The following is a 20914-nucleotide window of genomic DNA, read 5'->3' on the forward strand; positions in this document are numbered from 1 at the left end:
AGCTTTCGTAAGGAAAAACTGGGTGCTAGTTAGCCACGAAGACAAGAACCGATTGATGTCGTTTCAGATATGGGGTGACAATTTTCCTTTATTTTCAGTCGGAGTGGTTATGTTACTAATATAAAATGCAGGGGCTATGGAGCTTAATAGGAAAGATTGGCACTGGTGCTGCTCAAAATTTTCCCTACGAGATTGGTGAAAAAGCAGGGAGCCTAGCGGACAAGTCTGTGTGGACACTACATGAAGGGAAAAAAAAAGTAGGTTGTCCATCAGTCATCAGCGTGTCTTTATGTGGTTGTCTAGGTAGAGGTATGAAAAGGAACTTTTTGCTTTGTCTCAAGGGTACTGGAGAAGCTGTGTCTGTGTTTATTCACGATGTCAAGTCATCTTCAGAGGACAAGGTACCGCAAACCTTACCTGTACATGCACATCTATCGTGGTTTAACTAAGCCTTCGTTTCCTGTTCTTCAAACCAGCTTGAATTTTATTTTCCTTCACTTTGTGCCCAGCATCAAAATCCTAGACAAGTTTTCATTTTGAACTGATTAATCGGGGTGTACTTGTAATTAGCTAGTGTGATTAGTACAGTAACTACTATTGCGATGTTAGCTGTCACAGTATTAGTTCCTGGTACTGTCTTAAAATTACGGTAAATTGTACCCAAAATATTTAATTCTCCATCACAGAAACTGTCTTTAACACAAATTTTCTTCTTTTTCTTGCTACCTATCTTAAGATTTCTTTCATTTGTTAAGGTTCAAACAGCCAAGTTAGCCCTCAGAAGACTGAAAACTCTTCGACATCCTAATATTGTGAGGTATATTGATGGTCTTGAGGTGAGTATTACTGCAGACTGTTATTCAGTACCAATTTTTTCCAGGTATGAACTTAAAGTATGGTACCAGTCAAAGGTTATCTGGGAGTCATAACTCAAATACAGAACTTTTACTCAAAAAAATTCACAAGGAATTGATATTTGTTGACATCAGTACACTTAAGTTCTTTAATACTGTGAAATTTACATACAATTTAAGAGCATTAATTACAGCAGAAACTCAAAAAGTCACACATTTTGTAAACTAGTAAGAATTAGAAACAAATGTATCAGGCACTAGGAGACGGGAACTTATTTGTATTGTAGCGCAAGCTATTCCCCAGGGGCCCCCCCTGAGTGACCTTACCTTTGGGGTCACATGACTCATCGGTAGACCATGTGCTAATATAGTAGTGTTGTGTCTATTAAAAGCAGTTTTAACGCCATGTTTACTGTGATTTGTGGTGTTACAGTATGCTAGATATGGTGGTTATTGTCAACAAGTAATCACATGTTTTTTCATGTGTGATATGGGAGAAATCATCACTTGGATATTTTTCAAAAACTGTTTTATCTCAAATTGGACTCAAAATCATGTATTACCAATACAAGCTAATGAATTCTTAGGTAGATCGTAGATGTAAGATTCAGACATTATTATTCATGTTTTCATCTCTGTTTACTTTACAGTCTGATACAGTTATTTATCTGGTGACAGAGCCTGTTCAACCACTGGAAGTACTACTAAGCGAAGATGAGAACTCAAAGGCTGATTTTGCCATTTCTTGGGGATTGCATCAAATAACAGTATGTGCACTCACAGTATGGTGTATTATTGAATACATTCAAGTTTGGAAATGCAGCCCTTTAAAGCTGTTTCTCAAGGGGAGCATTACTGTCCAAAATTGAACATCAGTTGTTTCTGTCAACATTTTGCAAATTCTTTAGCAGGTGGTCCTTTAAGCATCCTCTCCTTTTAGTCTGAATTATGATATTATTTATGCTGATCAATAATTTAATTTCCTTAAAGCTGGTTTTACCTGCTTTAGTTCCTCATATACCATTTTTCTTTTCCTTTTTAGGCTGGTCTCAGTTTTCTGATAAATGATTGCAGTTTGATTCATGGTAATGTGTGCATGGCATCAGTGTTTGTAGATATTGCAGGCGAGTGGAAGCTTGGTGGCGTTGATTACCTTAAACCTGTTGATCCACCATCAAACACTGAAGAACCTGATCTACCTAGACTGCCCGTTTTACAAGTTTATGAACCTCCAGAGGGAAGAAAATATAGTAAAGGCAACAAGAAGGCTGAAAAATGGTAAGGCTTCAAAATAGGGTTTGCTTAATGGAACATTAAGTTGTCTAGATGTTGATAACCAGATGCAGCATCATTAGATGTATCAAAACATGTGATAACACTGGCATGTGTTATCTGTTTTATGAAGAAAAGTTGCTGATGTATTGGGGTTTTAAAAAAGGACTTTTTTGATGGTTTTAGGCATAGGCTATACCTGTGAGCATGTCAATTTGCTTACAGTTGTCCCAGTAGTTTTGATTCATCCAATGCATAGTGGCAGACTTCCCTCTAAAAAGTCACATGTGAATCTCACAATGACCCTTATAGCAAGTAAAAAAACAACTTTTATCATGCATTAAACTCTGATTTAGATGTCAATCCTTTGAATTTTTTTCAGTTATTTGATACATACTTTGCAGGTCAGCAGATATGTGGGGTCTTGGATGTCTGATCTGGGAAGTGTTCAATGGTCCGTTGTCCAGGACAGGTGCCTTGAAGTCTGTTGGAAAGATTCCAAAGAACTTGGTTACAGACTATGTACAACTTGTAGGTGCTAATCCTAAGAGCAGACCAAACCCAGCAAAATTTCTACAGGAATGTCGAACTCAAGGCCATTACCTTAAAAACAGCTTTGTTGATGCTAATTTGTTCTTACAAGAATTGCAGGTTTGCTTTTGATGTAATGCTTTTGATGTTGATGTTAGCTCTTATGTGAGTTGTGTTTGTATTTTATTTTCTTGTAAAATTTTGTAAGTTTCACTATTATACATCAAATGAAGTTTATTTGAGTTAATCTGGAACTTTGTTAGACATTTCCACGTCATGAATATTGCTATATTGTAGTTCCTAAACAGTTCTGATTATCAGTGAAGTGAAGCATAACAAATAATAATAATGATGATGATGATAATAAAATCACCTCTACAGTGCTGATACATTCTGTTCTGAGTGCTTTACAATCATTTGCAGAATTTAAGACCAGTGCTAAAATCTGATGGCTAATAACTGCTTCATTCTACTATCTATCACTAAGATATGTTAAAAATTAAAAGAATTGTATAATATCTACATAGCTCCTCCAGATTTTTTAAAAGTAAGATGACCTTTGAAACTTGATTAAATTAATAGATTTAATACACCCATTTTGAACTCACTGGTCTTCCCTGTAATCTGATTGGCTCTAATTGATGCGATTTATTCCCGAATTGCACCATTTTTTGGCTTTAAATCGCCTCTTTTTCCCAGCCAATGAGAAGGCTACACTAAAAACAAAACAACCAATCAGATTTCGAGGCTTGTTTAAAGTAACCAATCAAATTGCAGGAAAATGGAAGACAAAGAGTATCATGTGGCAAATTTTGCAACTTTTGTTTCCAAAACCCTTACTTTTTCCCCCCAAAAAATGGATGAATTTAATTTCAGACTGGCTCAGTACTGCATCAATAAAATATTTGAACTGACCAAGTCCTGTATTTGGGTGATTTCAAAATGGATGTAATAAAGTGGTAATTGAACCTCGTGTTGTGCAATTTTGGTCTGAAATCATATTTGTGATTTCAAATCAAACTTGCGCTGCACGCTTGTTTGATTTTAAAATCACATGTGTGATTTCTACCCAAATTGCACTCCACTCAGTCCAATTACCATTGTAAATGATAAGAGAAACCATATGATATGGTGTTTTGATTACAGATAATTAGATAAATATTAGATAAATTATAAGATAAATAAATAGCAAATAATAACTATTGAAATACCTGATGTACTTTCTTCTGTTTCAATGAATATAAGCTTTTAATTGAGTTGGCTGTTTCATGATGTATACCTAAGTTGTTGCTTTTTGTTGTTTAGATAAAGGAGCAAAAAGAACAGAAGCAATTCTTTCAATCTCTCAGCTCATCATTAGACCTGTTTCCTCAACAATATTGCAAGCACAGAATTCTTCCTCAATTGCTGAATGCTTATGAATATGGATCAGCTGGTTCTGCTGTCTTAGGGCCACTGTTCAAAGTAAGATTTGCTTTCTTACCATTGCCATCTTTAATTTAAGTATGTTGTAGTTCTTTTCTCATAATTCCTCTCCTATAGATGACAAACATAGATGTAATGTGTGCACATGTGCAGAGAATATTTGGCAAATGTTTGTTTCAATCATATGAAGTGTAGGCACAATTTTAAAATCATAACAGATGGAGGTGCCAGTGCTACCAATATTTCCTTCTTGTCAGCTCCAGCATGTAAAAGTCTAAGTGTAGTCACCATAATGGTTAATAGATTTCTGTTCAATTGCAATTGAGAATCAAAAAATCTCAGTCAGGGGTTGATATAGATGACTTTGAAAAGATGAAAATCATATATGTGAACTGCAGTGTAAGAAATTGATATGAAAGCGATCTTCACAGCAATGAACACTACTTGAGCAGTAGTGAAAATAAGGCCTGAAAAAAAATTCAGGCCTGTGCATGACTTCCGCAATACAGGTACAGTGCTCTACCAACTGAGCTAACAAGCTAACTGGGAGATGGTCATAATATTGGTTTGTAATACTCTATGAAGTGTACATAATTCATCTTGGACCAAATGGCAGAATTCAAACCCAGATGACTGTTTTTTTTTTTTTTTAAGAACTCTACCAATGGTAGAAATATTTTTATTCTGAACTCTTATACAATACGATACAGGTTGGTAAACTCTTGGATACAGATGAATATCAACAGAAAATTGTGCCATGTGTGGTCAAACTGTTTTCATCCACAGATAGGGCAACACGCATCCACTTATTACAACAGGTAAGAAGAGGGATCATTACTATGGTAATGGTAATGGACTGAGTGGAGTGTAATTTTATCTGTAATCATGAGTGATAAACAAAATCAATGCAGTAAACGTTCTGTTCATTTCTGTGATTGGAGAATTCATTTAAGTATACTCAGTGTGACTGGCTGATGCAACTGTCCAAATTGTATAGTGGTTACAATTAGTAGAAGTACTTGGATGGGCTGATTTATTTTTCACTCAAATTGGATTGAATTTCATCTGGTCTATTCAAGGACTGTTAATTAAACTAGCAAGGCTTAGCTAACACAATCTTCTTCTGTCAACAATTCTGCACATTGACCATGAGTTCTTGATCATTTCAGCTTGATAATTTTGTACAACACTTGAAGCCATCTACAGTGGATGAGCAGATCTTTCCTCATGTTGCTTTGGGATTTGGTGACACTATTCCAGCCATGAGAGAGCAGACAGTCAAGGTAAATGCAATTTGTTCCCCATTAAAAGACAGTTTCTTGGCATGGAGAGTCACCTTTGACCTTCCCAAAGAAGTTGGGAATACTAAAGACTATCTCACACCCCACACTAATTTTTTGGGAATATCAAAGGCAACTCTGCTGGCAGGTTATCTGGTAGGAGAACTGGAGCTTCTAAATGATGTTCCTGAATTTTTTTGGTTGCCGCTTTTATAAAACTTAACCAGAGGATCACATTTAGGAAACTAAATGTAAGACTTCTATGTGAGTGGCATTGTTGTGGCAGGAGAACTGATGTTTCACAACCTCTATCAGATTTGAGGTTCACAGTCTCTGACTTTTGGTTTGACTATTTTGATTTCTTAAAATTTGATAATTTATCTGAACATCTGTATGCTGATTAATGCATTTAAGTATTTCCTCTTTTGTTTGTTAGAAATGTTTTTTGCTTGGTTACTTTTTCCAATCATTTATTTCAAAGATTTTCATTTTTCACTTCTCTTTTGCAGTCCATGTTGCTTCTTGCTTCAAAATTAAGTGAAAAGACAATTAATAATCAGCTGTTGAAATATTTTGCAAAACTTCAAATGGATCAAGAGGTAGGAATGAAAAGTATGAATTTGCCAGTTCTCTTCTCTCATATTTCACAATTTTGATTTATGAGTCTTGAGATGTGAAAAAATAGAGAGACCCCTGAACTTACTAATTTTTCTTTCAGCCTGGCATCAGAACAAACACCACAGTTTGTCTGGGAAAAATTGCAGTGCACCTCCCACTAGCTGTATGTATTCACGTTTTCGGTTTGACAAATGTATACTAGCTTACAAATTTCCATCTGCAAGAACATTCTGAGTTTGCAGTTGCCACATAACATACTAAATAATGTAACAAAGTACATGTACTTTCAGATTCTGGGGATGTTCCTAAATTCTGTAACATTAATCCAAATTTAAAAAGCTGGTTCCAAGAAAGTGCTCTTCAAAACTTGCTCTTGTTCCCCTAGCTGTTTTACATCAGTTTACCTCACGTTAAGCACCTGGAACAAATTGACAATTAGTACTAAGATTCTCCTTGTAACAATCTCATGGACACCTTCAAATCAGACGGATGAGAAGCATACATGACGAGGAATCTTCCAGAGGTCTCGGGTAACACAACAGCGTTTTTGTGTCACATATGAATTGTATAGTGGGAGTGATAATGTCATGATGGTGAGTTTCAAGATTTTAATTTCCAGACACGGCAAAAGGTACTGATTCCAGCATTCTTGCGTGCCTTACGGGACCCTTTTCCTCCTGCTCGTATAGCTGGTGTGATGGGTTTCTTTGCCTCAGCTGAGTATTTCAGTTTAAAAGAGAGTGCACTCAAGATCTTACCAGCTTTGTGTACTCTGACTGTGGACCCAGAACGGAAAGTCAGAGATCAGGTAGAGTTAAACTGGCGGGGATAATTATATAGTAGGAGAACCTTTGCCTATCAGTTAAATGAGGAGAAATGTTTCATAGGAATTCTTTACGTTCATGCACTTTTTTCCGTCTTCTATGGTTGAGCTTTCTCGGATAGCATTGCTCTGTGATATTTATTTATTTGTTTATATTTTTGTATCACCGGTCCTAGCTAGTTGTTCATGTAGTAATGTACGTGGAATGTACGTGGATTACTTAACACCACTACACCAAGAAAAATAGCATGTCATAACATGAAGAGCTAATTAGGGCGAGGAAGTCATAGAATAGTTCTTGTTAAATGCTTATATTATTTTTCAAAGGGTCTTGATATTAGTAGGCAAGTCAAGAATTTAAAGAAAGCGACAAAACTTTTGAGTCTGTAATACATGTTTCGACAGAAACTTCTGTCATCTTCAGTTAATTACTGTACAAAGCGTTGGCAGTTGAATTATATAGTAAGTAGAACAATGCTAATTATGATAAATAGTGACAACAAGAAAAGAGGTAAAGCATGAAAGTGTGAGAATTAAAAGGGTAGTTTTAGATTTACATGGTGTAATTGTTGATTCAAGGATGGTTGTTCTTTTTTAATATGAATAGCCTCTTTTATCTTAAGTTGAAAGCCGGTAGAGGCGTGATCTAAAACATGGAAGTTATCTTCTGAACGCAAAGCGCGACAATGTGGAGAATCTTTCAGATGCTTGAAAATGTGAGAGGCCTTGTCACTGACTAAGTGATCTCTAACACGGTGGAAAAATGCTAGCAGGTTTCACCGACGTAACAGGCATTACAGCCAGCACATACAAACTTATAAACCACACCAAACAAGTTACCGATTTTGAATTAAGAGAAAACCAGTTTAATATCCAAGTCATTGCAATAGCGCTTAATAAAATGACAGAAAAGTGGCGTATGTAGGGTAGCTTAAAGTAGAACGTAGGTGAAGTGGTAGGAAGGGAACCCCGGGGATGATGATTGCTTTGGGTCCCAGTGATGTAACGGTTTATAATCTTCTCGATTAAATGAGCAAGGAAAAGATTCTTTTTTTTAGAATATCAGTAAGTTTATTAATGTCCTCCTGAAACCGTAACCAGGTGTTATTAATATCGTAAGCGCTATCAACGAGTGTCTTAATTGTACGCTTTTTACAGGTTTTTAAAGTTATCAAGGTGTTTCTGACAAAGACTGAAAAAGCTTCAGAGGATCCAGAATCTACTATGAATCAGGCTGGTGAGTAATGTACTCTTATACCCAGCCAATTTAACTGAGGGTGTGGAAATCACAATGTTAGGGTGGAAATCTTAGTGAACTCATGTCCTTACACACCATGCATACCAACCAATCAGACTCCCACTTATTTTGTTTTGGTCCCAAGACAAACCTGTCACAGACGTACACACTCTTTCGTGTCTCCTTAATGTAGTGTGTCCGGATTGTGTCCGACTAATACGTGGTAAGTCAATTTCACGACGATGATAACCTTAATTTTCGGGATGGTTCAGCGTCGGGAGTGATTTTCTTTTGTAAAGTGTACTCTCGTTTGGCGGATTACTTTAAAAAAAAATTGATTTCAAGTACATTTGAAGAACAAGTAGTTTGTAACTTGCAAGAGGAGATGTCCTGTCTGTCTCAACATGGATTAATGACAATTCTTTAACTATTATGTTGTGCTTTATTGAATGGCATTAACTGAGCACAGCATATATAGATATATTTTATGCGGTAAAACCCTCTTGAAAAGTTCTTTTAAAAGTGCTTCCGTTTAACAGGAGCGCTTAATTAAAGCGTTGGGCCCAGTTAATAGAAAAATGTCCGTGTTCAACAAGTTTTTTTACAGTAGACACGGAAAGAAAAAAATCAGCACTTGAGTTGGTAACAGCCTGTTATGGGTTCCGCTTTAAAAGATTTACACTGGTTTCACTGCTTATTCTTCTTTTTTAAAAAAAATTTGACACGGGCATTTACATTGGACTCATGACGTCAAACAGAAGAATAACATGATTCAGACGCACGGCTTAAATTGCAACCAATAAGGTGGACTGCGTTATTAAATCGAGAAAGAATTGAGTGGTAGAGCGTCGCCTTGTGAAATCCGAAGGTCGGTTGATCTATTGCTCGTGGGGGAATCAGATTTTTTCTTCATCCATGTTCACGTTATCCAGTTTCAATATCTCATATTGTTTGTTGTTCAGAAGCTGAACAAACCCCAGAGTCAACAGCTGCAGGCAGCTCCTGGACTGGCTGGGCTGTCAGCTCCCTAACATCAAAGCTGTACCGAGGAGGAAGTGCCTCGGGAGGAATCACTGAACCTGCAGACAAGAGTGAGCCTGGAAAAGGTACCCACCCAGGTATGTACAAACACTGGCTCGGTTTGTGGCGGCGCTGCTTTCTACTCCACTTCGAACCTCCTCGTCCTACCCTTGAAAGCGGAGATACTGTATAGTTTAGGGATTATCGTATCACTATTTGGTGTGGTGTTGGTCAGCCTCTTTAAGCACCATACCAGTTGAAAAAACTCCGACTGCTCCGGTTATGAGTGAAACCAGGCGCGAAACACAACTTTGATGCCCGATAACTCTGCTTCGAAAACTCACAAGGAGAATTTTGACTCTTTTCTCAGTTGGGGAAACAGATGACAGTAAAATGAGAAAGGAAATTCGTCCAGGTGTGAAACAGGCAACAGGCGGAGATAAAGATGAGGACTCAGGGAGTGACTCTAGTGGCAAGTGGAGTGGGAACGAGTGGAATGGGCGCGATTGGAATGATGGACAGGTTCGGGATATTTTCTTTGTGCTCTTTGTTTCTTAGTTAAAGCCGTGTTAGTTGCGTTGGAAAGTCAACGGCAGGGTAAAGCCACATTAGCATCGTGGAACTGAAAATATGATATCATGTTGCAGGCAAAGCACTTGACCCTCGCAACTACGAGGATATTGGGGAAATAGGTTTTGACTATTGTTACCGGTGATTTTCAGAATTCTTTGCCACCCATTTTACTACCAATGTGAAAATATGAAAGTCATATATTTGAACTGTGGATAAAGACGAAAATTCCCGTACAGGCCTGAATTTTTTTCAGGCCTTATTTTCACTACTGCTCAAGTAGTGTTCATTATTGCGAAGATCACTTTCATATTCACGTCTTTATCCGCAGTTCAAATATATGACTTTCATATATTCACATTCGTTTATTCACCACTTCACGGGTATATTTGGTACCAACATAATGACCAGCTCCCAGTTGGCTTGTTAGCTCGGTTGGTAGAGCACTGCACTGGTATCGCAGAGGTCATGGGTTCAAATCCCTTACAGGCCTGAACTTTTCAGACCTTATTTTCACTACTACTTAAGTAGTGTTCATTACTGCGAAGATCTCTTTCATATTCACATTTTACTCCTAACGGAGTGAAATACTTTAGGGCCTTTACTCGTTGTATTAGCGGGGTTGAGGGTTTGTTGTCTTTAGAGTTTGCTGAAGTAAGGTAGTGTGCCTCTTTCATGAATATGTTGTTCCTGGGGACTTCTCAGGATAGGTAGATTGTTTGGTTTAATGTCATTGAAGCGTAGTCTGTATTCAGCAATTATTCCTCCTAATGCACTACCTTTGCTTTCAAAAGAAAAAAAATTATCGATAACAAAGGAGTGAGTGAAAAGTGGTTGGAAAATTTTAGGATAGATATGTTAATTACAGTGAGGTCTCTGTGTCCCGGCCGTGTGCCCAGCATTGATATTTTTAATTCACAATACCGTTCTTTGTAGGAACCTGATATGGGCGATCTAAAGAGTGATCTACTAGCTGCGAAAGAGGAAATTGCAGCTTTGCAGAATGCAAAAGAGCTGTCGGTAAGATTCAGTCATAAAATCCGACTTCCGTTCGTTCTTCTACTTCAAATTCTTTTACTTTGTGTCTAGTATCTCAGACGCCCTGCAAATCTTGCGGCGGAAGACGACGGAGCGGAAAGTGGAAGCGACTATGGTGACTGGGGAGAGAATGATGATTGGTCAGTTGACAGTTTTTCTCCGCCATCTTCCTTTACAAGTAAATCCTCCCTGAGTAGACCTGAAAACAAAAAGGTACAGTAATTTTAACACATAAGGTCACCTTCTCATTTCTGTTTATTTATATTGAACTGATTTGTGATTATGATTTGACAGGCTGTTCAGCAAGCAAGAGCAAAATCAACGCTGCAGAAGCCTTCGCGCTTTGATCAAGAAACCTCATTATTAGAAATGCTGGACGAAAATTCCGGTCAGGTGCCAGCTGCAGCCCCCGACTGCGTTGGTGATACGCGTGCTCCAAAGGTAGCCTTAAAAATGGGATAGAGTGATGATCCTTTTCTTTAGAAATTGCTACAGTTTTTTTCTGTAGCGTCTAATTTAGTGGTAAAACATGGGTTTTCTGGTTGATTGGCTGATTAATTGCTTCAGATATGATATTCCCCTTCCTGTCGCCGTTCTCTTCTTCAAAGACGTCAGCGCTTAAAAGTTCCCCTCTCACTAACAGTGGCTTTAGTAGGCCTTAATACTTTGCGAAACATCACACCTCACAATCTATTTTTGCTCTTTGCAGATCAAAAGTAAAGCTGTTCAAAGTGCTTTGAAGTCGTCTCAACGAAGCAAAGCGAAGTGCAATACTGACAACCCTCCTCAGCTTACGGAGGCTGAAGGAGATGCGTGGGATGTAGGAGACTGGGGATCATTTGAAGAACCTACCAGCAGTGCACCTGGTACACAGTCAAATACTAAAAGCGCCCTGGGTGATGAGTGGGGTCAGGGTGAGAAGGATGCGCCGGACTGGAGCCAAGACAAGTCCAGTAAAGCGGAACTCTTGAAAAAGAGGAGAGAGGAAAGGCGGCAGCGACTGCAGGCTCAAAAGGATAAGCGAGCCACAGGAGGGAAAGGACCAATGAAGCTTGGAGCTGTTAAAATGCAATGAATAGTGATAAGCCACGACCTGTATCTGATGCGGCAACACGATCAGACAGTAGCGGAAGAAATGAATCCTAATGACGATGACAATCATATGACTTCGTTTCTGAAAGATATGGGAAAAAAGTCACCCTCGACGATCCTAGCCTTCCAATGAAGCTTTTTCCCTTGCACCCAATAGACTGTGAAATAAAACTTTGGATTTGACAAAGTTGATATATTTTTTTAATACCATAACCAAAAAGAGGGAGATTTCAAACTTTGGTTCGCTTTTGACATCGACTACTGGTAACAAGAAATTAAATCAATTTTGAAATATAATATATTTATATCAGATTCACGCCATATGGATGGAAGGAGTCTATGATACATCAATAGAAATCGTGTCAAAATGTTACCACAGTTGCTGGTCCAAAAGTAACAATGACTGCAGCTGACTGTGGTTTCATTGCTCAAACAATTCATCGGAATAATCGTCTCTTCTGATGAACGTGCATTGTTAGATATAATTAGGAAGCCTTTAGGGCAATTTATTTACGTTATAGAAGGCGATTAAACGATTCAGGGGCAGTTGGTTTTTATAGTAGTTTTTTTGCATACCCTGAATACCAAATAACACAGAACAACTATTCTCACCTAATTACTTACTATGTGTGGAGGCACTAGCAAGTGCCGCACCGACAAAGTATTGAAAATGGTCAGTTAATTAGGGCAAGTCTCACTTTCGACGCGTGAATCCAGACACGTTGTCCAACCTCAAGTGGGGCATCAGCAGAGTTCTTGTCATATTGAAGTTTCATGAACTGTTAATTTCTTGCGATGTTAGGGAGTGAACTGCCTCTATCTGTCGTACGATGCGTGCACGACGCTTATCAACAGAAGTTGACGTTGCATAACAATTATTATTTTCAGTACTTTAAAATCATCTCCAATGTGTAATTGAACTCGAGCGATAGTTTTCATACCGGTCCTACTCCTCTTGAACTAGAATAGACGGCCTTAACTGCACTCTGGCTGATGGTTTTGTCTCTATCTAAGTTGATGATAGCAAGCAGACTTTAATAGACCCCATTCCTCCTTTCCCCGCCAGAAACATTTGCCATTCGCCAATGCACCCTTCGGGTCAGCCTGTCTTTCCCTTAATGCTCTTGGTCTATATCATTTTCCACTTTATCGGGAATTCTGAAGGATATTGGGAAGCATTGGTCATGAATTGAGGCTAAGTGGCCCTCGAGAAGGGTCTGTTGTCTGAAACTATAAGATGGCCAGTATTTTTATTATATGAAAACCCCAAATGAGAAGTATTTTTCGTTCTTATTCTTTTTATGTGGCTAGAGGTTTGCTGATATTTATGATAAAGTACTTTGATGCCACTCTATCGAGGGTAGATGTTTAGGAAAAATCCCCGTTCCGGCCATCCACGCCAATAGGTCGGAGGTACATGATCGATTATGGGATATAAAACTCCACTAGATACTTGAGACCATGACTCTGTTTTAATAGAAAGGGGAAAAATTACCCTGTCTGAGGTGTAAAATAAGTAAACACAATATTGCCGCGTGTAGGAGTATAATGAGACGCACTCCAGTATGCTTTAACAACAAGTTGACTGATCCTCACTGTGGTAGCACTGAACTAGATCAAATCGTGGAAGTACGGGCCCGAGTTTTGTATTGTATGTTCAATATTTCCCTAATTATCATCCAAAGGAAAGAGTACAGACCAATGCAGCCTGCTTGTTCGTATGACCTATCATCTACTTCCGGCACATAGTAGCGAGCGAAACCTGGGTACCATATTGCTCAAACCTGTTTCGATGTGGGCAAATGGCCGCGTCGTGGCGGTCGGCACTCATCAGAAAGACTAAGGTGAGCATAACACTGATGTGGATATCCAATATCCGTGTAAGACGGATTCGAGGTTGCTCTAAGTTAGCTGTTTTTTAGATAAGCGTCAGCCCTCAGGGCCAAGTAAACGGAAGTAAACTATTCAGTTTCGTCGCATAACGAAACGTATTTTGTACGTTTCTTTATTCAAGCTGAATTAGCTCCTAGTACTTGGTTTTAACATGTGCTACCATTTGAACATAGAGACTTGAAAAAAAACCCTCTTGGCAAGATCTTCGCACAGCCCCATACTTCATTTTTTAATACAATTCTTACGTAAGGAAAACAATGGCGAAAACAATAGATAGCCTTCGTGACTAGGACTTTGTTTACATTAGTAGGATGTTTGAACAGAAGTCTTTCCACTTCCTATATTGGCGGATGTAATTGGACAGCTTTTCCATAAGTATTGATGCTCAAAACCGTTTAATAAATAGTATCTGAAGTCATAGGGAAATATTGAAGCCAGTCATGTAGGTGATACTTAAATGAAATGTCTAAAGTAAATTTCAATTGTCAAATTTAATTTTCTTACAAGAAAAAGTAAACAGGACCTTACTGTAGAATTAAAGTGGATTCTCTTGAAAATAAGATATAAAGATGTAAAGATCACAGCCCCAGAATTTTAAAGAGCTCCTTTCAATCCTGTGTTCCTATTGGCTGTTTTCTCACTCAGCATTGCCCATTTTGATCACATAAACAAGTTCCTTAAATGTGATTGAAATATCTGGGGAACTCTGCCTGTTACAAGAGTTCTTTTTCCAAGGGTTTTACAGAAATGGAATCCTAAAGCATATTTTGAGGTCAGCTAAGACATGTCAGTCAAGAAACATCAATCCCGACTTTTTTACTGTATTTGGAAGGTCTTTATCACTATTTTGTTTGTTTTCTTGTTTGTTAGTAAATCCTTTGTTGATCAAGATTGTTTGATCATGATAGCTGGATAAAAAAAAGGACAAGATTGCATGCAACAATCTTTGAAAGGCAATGTGGATAACCTGTAATTAATGAATTTTAATTAGACAAATAAATGAGTTTATTTATCAAACCCACTCTATGTCATGTTTACAATGAAGTTTTTGCAGATTTCCTTGAAATCCTGAGGTCAAGGAACTGTGACTTGAAAACAACCCACAACACGTTTCGGGGTGGTAGCATGCATTTTCAGGCTTTTTTTTCTGAAACCTTTCTTGAAACATCTGTATACTTATGAAGCCATCCTATTGGCATGTTGATTGAACTGTCATAAAGTGTCCTCCACTAATCCCTGCAGGGTCATTGCAGAACCAGCCAGGGAAGTGTGTGAGGAAATTCAGCTATAGGATAAAGAATTCCTTCCTGATTATAGGCTTAAATCTTGACTTTTTTTTACATTTGAAGATTTTTGGCCATGAATGTTCACAACTTTGTCAAATAATGGAAGGTAACCATGTTGATATCATGGAAATTTGACTAAACCTTGCTCTTAGCTATGTTCATGGTTATAGTGATGTTTATTGGGCTTTCACCTAGTTGGAGCTTGCTCTGTCGTGACTGTCCCTCACTGAGTTTTTCTCTTCATTATTGTTATTTTTGGTTTTTTTTCTTCTTCTTCTTTTACCAATTTACATTAACTGTCATCTAACTATTATTTATCATATTTATGTTATGTACTCAGTGAAAGTTGAATAAATAAATAAATAGATGTTCAAGATTATTTTTCTCCATTGACAGAAAAAAGCAAATTCTTGTGTTAAAGATGTTGAGCAGGTGTTGAAGTATTTTCATGGTCTTAGGCCAGGAATACAAGAATATAGTAAGTTTACACATTTCACATCCAAGATCTACAAGTCTACTCATACCATTGTTATGATAGAGTCTGGTCATGACAATTTGTGAGTTATAGTTTGTTTTAAATGAAAAATCTCACTAAGATTGACAAAGGCCTGGTTTTCAGCTTTGTTTATGTATTGCTCAATGCTAACTGTCTATTAAGAAGTAGTACTAAATCGCCTCACAGACCTTTCAGGATTCCTGCCCTATTTTCTAGGAATCTGGCCATTCAAAAATTCTACTTCTCACTGTAAGCACATTGCATGTTGAAACTTAATATAGCTGCAGTGGAGAGTAGCCTGGTAAGGAAAGTTATCCTGGAATTAAACTGTGGTCTACATTTTAATGATCCAACAATTGTCCTTTACTTTTTACATCATTTAAAAATCTGTAACTTGTGTTTATTACTAAAAGCGTATGAAAATGGAAGACAAACAGAGTTATTTGCCATGGAGGGGACAATTCCCATCAAAATAAAAGGTAAACAACATAATCTGTGAATTATCTTTCATCTCACCTCAAGTTTGGTTTTGGTGGCTTCTTAATCTCATGTTAATAACAGACCAAGACAGTTGGACAAAGCAACAAAATTATACTAAATAATTTAAGTTTTGTTTTAACCTGTAACAAATAAATCAGTTCTTAAGTAATCAACATACCTAATTATGCAGTTATTAATTTTTTATTGTCTCGTTTACTTCTTATTTTAGTTAATGGTAAATTTATGGTTATTCTTCATCTTGCAAATCAGAATCTCTGTTTATCTTGCATTATACTTTCCATTCCCACGGTTCCTTATTATTAACAATAATGACGAGTATAGAAGTGTTGGTGCTGGAAAAGAAATTTAAAGTAAATGTTAAATTGTAGACAAGCAAATCCTGTGGGACAACAAAATTGTATTAATTTTTTTTCTGAAATAATCACACTATCAGCCAAAAGCAGATTGATGTCAAAGTTCTGTTGCAGGTGTTACTTACAATATTCCAGTTTGTGTTCTGCTACAAGAGGGTCATCCTGAAGTTGTGCCTCTGGTGTATGTCAGACCAACAAGCTCAATGGCAATCAAAGTTTCACCTTATGTTGATGCAAATGGCAAAGTTTATCATCCCTACCTTCATAAATGGAATTATGTATGTAAAAAATTGTACTACTAAAAAACAAAGAGAGTAGTGGTATAATATAAAGGTTTCTCGAGGCATTAAATATTCTGACACCATTCACCAAATTTGGAAAGAGTAATAAATATTCTTACAACATCTATGTACATGAAATGATATCAATAGTTCAAAAAGGAAAACAGATAAGATTCAGTTTCTTGCCAACTGAGTTCATGCTTGGAAACCACCAGATCAAAAAGATTATTCAATGGTAATTACAGGGTCTCTCTACTCTTGCCCTCTTCCACCACTTCAAAAACCCCACCACCTTCACTGTTAAGGCAAGAGAAGGGAGATGTTGAAAAGGAAGATAAACATTGATCTCAAGATGTTGTACAGAGTAACATTTAAATTAAAACTGATGTCACATTGGAGCAACATCTGGCCATCTAGGCTTTGGCAGAGATTTTTGATGTAATTTATGACCACTGAAAAGCTGACAACACATTACCACGGATGAACATTGAATTGTCAAGGATGGATGTAGGATTCCACCCTTGATTGTGCAATCTGGTCATAGTTCACTAAGTAATTTCTGCTTTTCATACTACTTTAATTTTTTTTCAGAAATCAAGTAATATCAATACATTACTTCAAGAACTGTGTAGAATTTTTACACAGAATCCACCAGTATATACAATCTCAAGGGGACCTAGCAATTCAATCTCCCAACAATCTCAGGGTAACGGTCATCAAGATGCCAGGCCATCAGGGTCCTTGTGTCAGGATCCCCCAGCTCAAGGCTCCAAAAGTGATGGTGGGTTCTTTATTTGTTAGCATTTGCAGTAATTAACCAATAGAGGAGCCTTGACCCTGCTTGGTGCTGTAGTAAAGTACTTAGGAAGTGGCTAGAGCATGAAAGAAGTGTAGGGAGAAACACAAGGTTTCTCAATTTGTTTTATATTAGAGAATCTGTTAAATTCCACACACATTACTTTCAATTTTCAGAACAAACTTAATTTCCAAAGCAAACAACAGTGTCATCAGCGTGCTCTATACTCTCATAAAGTACACCACAGTAAGCCAATCAGAATACTTATTAGAATAGTATAAATAATGTGATTGATTGAACAAGACTAAAGCTCTCAAAATTGTCAAACCATCAAAGTTTGTGATGTCCAATTGTTCACAAACTGAAATAGTTTGATGGTTGAAATTGACACTTTTGTGTTAAGTTTTTTTTGTTGTCTTGCAGAATCCAAAAGTGAAATGTTCAATAAAATCTGGCCAAATTGTGGCTCATAAAAACACAAGTTTTTTTATATGATAATAAGTAAACAAACTGCTCAGGATATTTTATGAATAAACAAAAGATGAAAAGATTTCTCGGGAATTTCACTTTCAATTACCAAAAAAAGCTAGAGAGAACTCTCGGAAATGGTTGGACAATTAGTACAAATTGGCATGCTGTTTCATCAATGACATGGTGCATTTCATCTGATCTGAACATGCAAATTTAGATATGTTGACCTTCCTGTAGTCTCAATCAAGAGCTTCCTCAATTGGTGATCTTTTCTTTTATTCTCATAACCTTAGTGTGTGATTCAGGGGTGATATTGTGAGGGGAAAGTAGATGCTAGTCACTCTTAGGGGTCAAAGGGTTAACAGAAGCTAAGACCATATAATCAAAACTTACTTATAAAACATCAGCCTTTGTATTAATTTATCATCATGTTGCAACGGGCCTTCTTGTTTCGGTGACACAAGGGTAATTGTTTTGGCTGCATTATTGTCCACCACACAGTTAAATTACAGCCTCAGGTGACATTGAATATAATGATAGTTTACCAAGGGTAAATAAATAAATACCACAGAGATGAAAAGTGCTTTTCATACAAGCTGATTGGCTAGTGTGGAAATGATTCGCAAGCACCATTCACCTCCAATCAGTGAAAGAGACAAAATCAAGACATAAGAGTTATATTTCAACCACTTTTTGGTATTTTGACTGAAGAAACTACTTATTTTTTTTAAATTTCTGTGTGGTATATGCTATTAGCTATTATGGTCATTCACCCCTTTGTCAGTAAAATTGTTGAATATTACCTTGATTTATCTTGTTGCTCTGCTGCTTTGTAACTATCCACCACTATTTACCTCCTCTTTGGTAAATATTTGTTAATTATTACACTAGTTAGATTAGTGTGCAGGTAATTTTCAACCTATTACTGTGGAGAATGATTAGTGATTAACATCTCCTTATCATTGTAATACAGCTGACAAACAGGCATGTGATGAGAATTGATTGAGTTATCAACTGAGTGATATTGTTTTAACCAGAACTAACTTGTGGACAAATGGATACCAGTAGCAATTAGTTGGGAGAATTTTGTAGCTTAAAACAGTTGGAGTTTGTCTAGACTTGGTTTGACTGTGAATAATTGAAATTTAATAATATTTTTTTAATAAATTATGCTTACTTTTACAGAAAGCAAAAAGGAGTGTATTATATGTATGAGTAAGGAACCAAACAGTGTGCTGATTCCATGTGGCCATCTGGGATTGTGCATGGCTTGTGCCAGAGAGATACAGAGGAACTCCAAACAATGCCCAGTCTGCAGAAGTGTAATTGATCAAGTTCATCAAGTCTATGAATCCTAGACATATCTGAAAATAGAGTTATTTTGGGTTTTTTTGTTACATAGTTCATGTTTGAATGCTTACCTTACTGTCACAGGCTTCATTTTGAAACAATTTTAAAACAGATGTATTAGATCAGATACAAACAAGAATCTTGTTATGTTCCCCTCATCAAATTAGTATATCTGTAAGTTTACTAAAAATGTAAAGAAAAACAATTTTAATTATGGCTTCCATTGGACACATAGATCTATTTAACAGTAATCACTTACGCATTTTACTGAAATAGGAAGGAAAAATGGAAGTCAGTTTGTGATCACTGTCATCTTCAAAAATTATTTAAGATGGGGATCAGCTAAGAATGACAGAGAGCTAGATTAAGCTAAATGAATTAAATTAGAAGTCATTCAATAATTGAATAGTCTTTTTTTATGAAAGAGATGATTTAGGTGAACTATATGTGATTAACCAACTGGAAAAAACTTTTAAATCTTTCTTATTCCCTTGTAAAGTATGCACAAATTTTATCCCCATCAGCAAAAGAAAGTCATTTACTAGAGAGTTTCTGATTGTTTCTTTTTCATTTTTTCCCCATCTCCATTTAAAATCCTTATTAGCCAACCAACTCCTTAAGTGTTTCTTCTGTCAATAGCTGTGTATTGACATAATTTTATTTCTAGTAATATTTGTCTATTTTATGTGAGGCACTGTTCATCAACATGCTCATATTAAAATGCAATAAGGAAGCAAGCAAGCAAGCTTAATCTGGGATAAGGATGGGTGTGCTTATCATAAGAAATTTGAATTTCTTTAAAAGGTAACATGTGATAGAGATAGAGTTTTCTCCATTGTTTATTATTATTTTTCAATGGATAGAAATTTTTGTTTGCACCTTAATAATATTATTACTGTTAATAATATTATTATTAACATTACTGCGAGGATCACTTTCATTAACGTCTTTATCTGCAGTTCAAATATATGACTATCATATATTCTTAACTGTTTAATATTTTTTTGTGTTGTCTAGTGTTAGTGGCTTATCTTGAATGTTTGCTTAATGTTGAGGGATCAAGAGTAAGAACAATTTATTAAATATTGATCATAAACCAAGAATTTTTGGTTAAGATTGCTGGATATTAGACTAGTATTTTTTATTATTATTTTGTTATCTCTTTTTTATGGAGACTGACTTGGTATCAAGGCCAATATCAAGCTAGATCAAACAAAGTATTTGTAACATAAGCTAAAGATTATATCACAGAATTTAGCTTTCAAAAAATCATAGCTGGCAGTTCCAAGCTGGCAAAAATTCAGGTGGCCAATCAGGACAAAGGATTCTTTTTATTTTCTCTCTCCTTAGAGTCACAAATAGAATGAACAAATTGAGGTTATTTTATAACTAACTTGATTTAAGAATTATTGTAGAATACAGAAGTAATGGAGCCATAAGCTCCTTAAAGTAATATTTCTGTCCTTACATAGAATTAAAAGAAACGTTTTCTCTGTGCTATTATCTATTTCCAGTTTGTGATATGGAGTGCCTCACAAAGATCATTTGAATACTGTATGTGATCGAGAATGGAACACTTCACATTGCAATACCAATATCAATTTGTCATGGAGTTCAAAATAACGCTTTTCGCCATGTCCATGAAATGAACCGGATGTATTTATGCACTTATTTTTTACAGACTGGCCCACAATTGATTTTGTTTGAAAATGAAATTTACTTACTAC

The 20914-nt window shown here is 36.6% G+C and overlaps 2 protein-coding genes across 3 annotated transcripts; both read left to right on the top strand.

Moving 5' to 3' along the window:
- The first annotated feature begins 42 nt into the window (after nt 1-42).
- Nucleotides 43-12072, top strand: LOC131792944 (N-terminal kinase-like protein). 2 transcript variants are annotated; one of them, XM_059110357.2, is made up of 19 exons: nt 43-257; nt 342-401; nt 756-836; nt 1505-1621; nt 1897-2132; nt 2531-2777; nt 3963-4121; nt 4793-4900; nt 5252-5365; nt 5872-5961; nt 6081-6143; nt 6600-6788; nt 7962-8040; nt 9003-9158; nt 9431-9582; nt 10567-10650; nt 10720-10881; nt 10963-11109; nt 11378-12072. In XM_059110357.2, the coding sequence occupies exons 1-19, from the start codon at nt 126-128 to the stop codon at nt 11741-11743; spliced, it is 2742 nt and encodes a 913-aa protein (XP_058966340.2). In that variant the 5' UTR covers nt 43-125; the 3' UTR covers nt 11744-12072. The 2 variants fall into 2 exon arrangements, with proteins under 2 accessions (XP_058966340.2, XP_058966341.2); XM_059110358.2 differs by having other exon boundaries at nt 9006-9158.
- A 1401-nt stretch (nt 12073-13473) lies between these two features.
- Nucleotides 13474-20708, top strand: LOC131792943 (tumor susceptibility gene 101 protein). The gene is made up of 6 exons (XM_059110356.2): nt 13474-13604; nt 15336-15417; nt 15849-15914; nt 16404-16567; nt 17162-17351; nt 19023-20708. The coding sequence occupies exons 1-6, from the start codon at nt 13563-13565 to the stop codon at nt 19193-19195; spliced, it is 717 nt and encodes a 238-aa protein (XP_058966339.1). The 5' UTR covers nt 13474-13562; the 3' UTR covers nt 19196-20708.
- The last annotated feature ends 206 nt before the right edge of the window (nt 20709-20914 follow it).

This window comes from Pocillopora verrucosa, chromosome 7 (genome assembly GCF_036669915.1).
Source record: "Pocillopora verrucosa isolate sample1 chromosome 7, ASM3666991v2, whole genome shotgun sequence".
Lineage (NCBI taxonomy): Eukaryota > Metazoa > Cnidaria > Anthozoa > Scleractinia > Pocilloporidae > Pocillopora > Pocillopora verrucosa.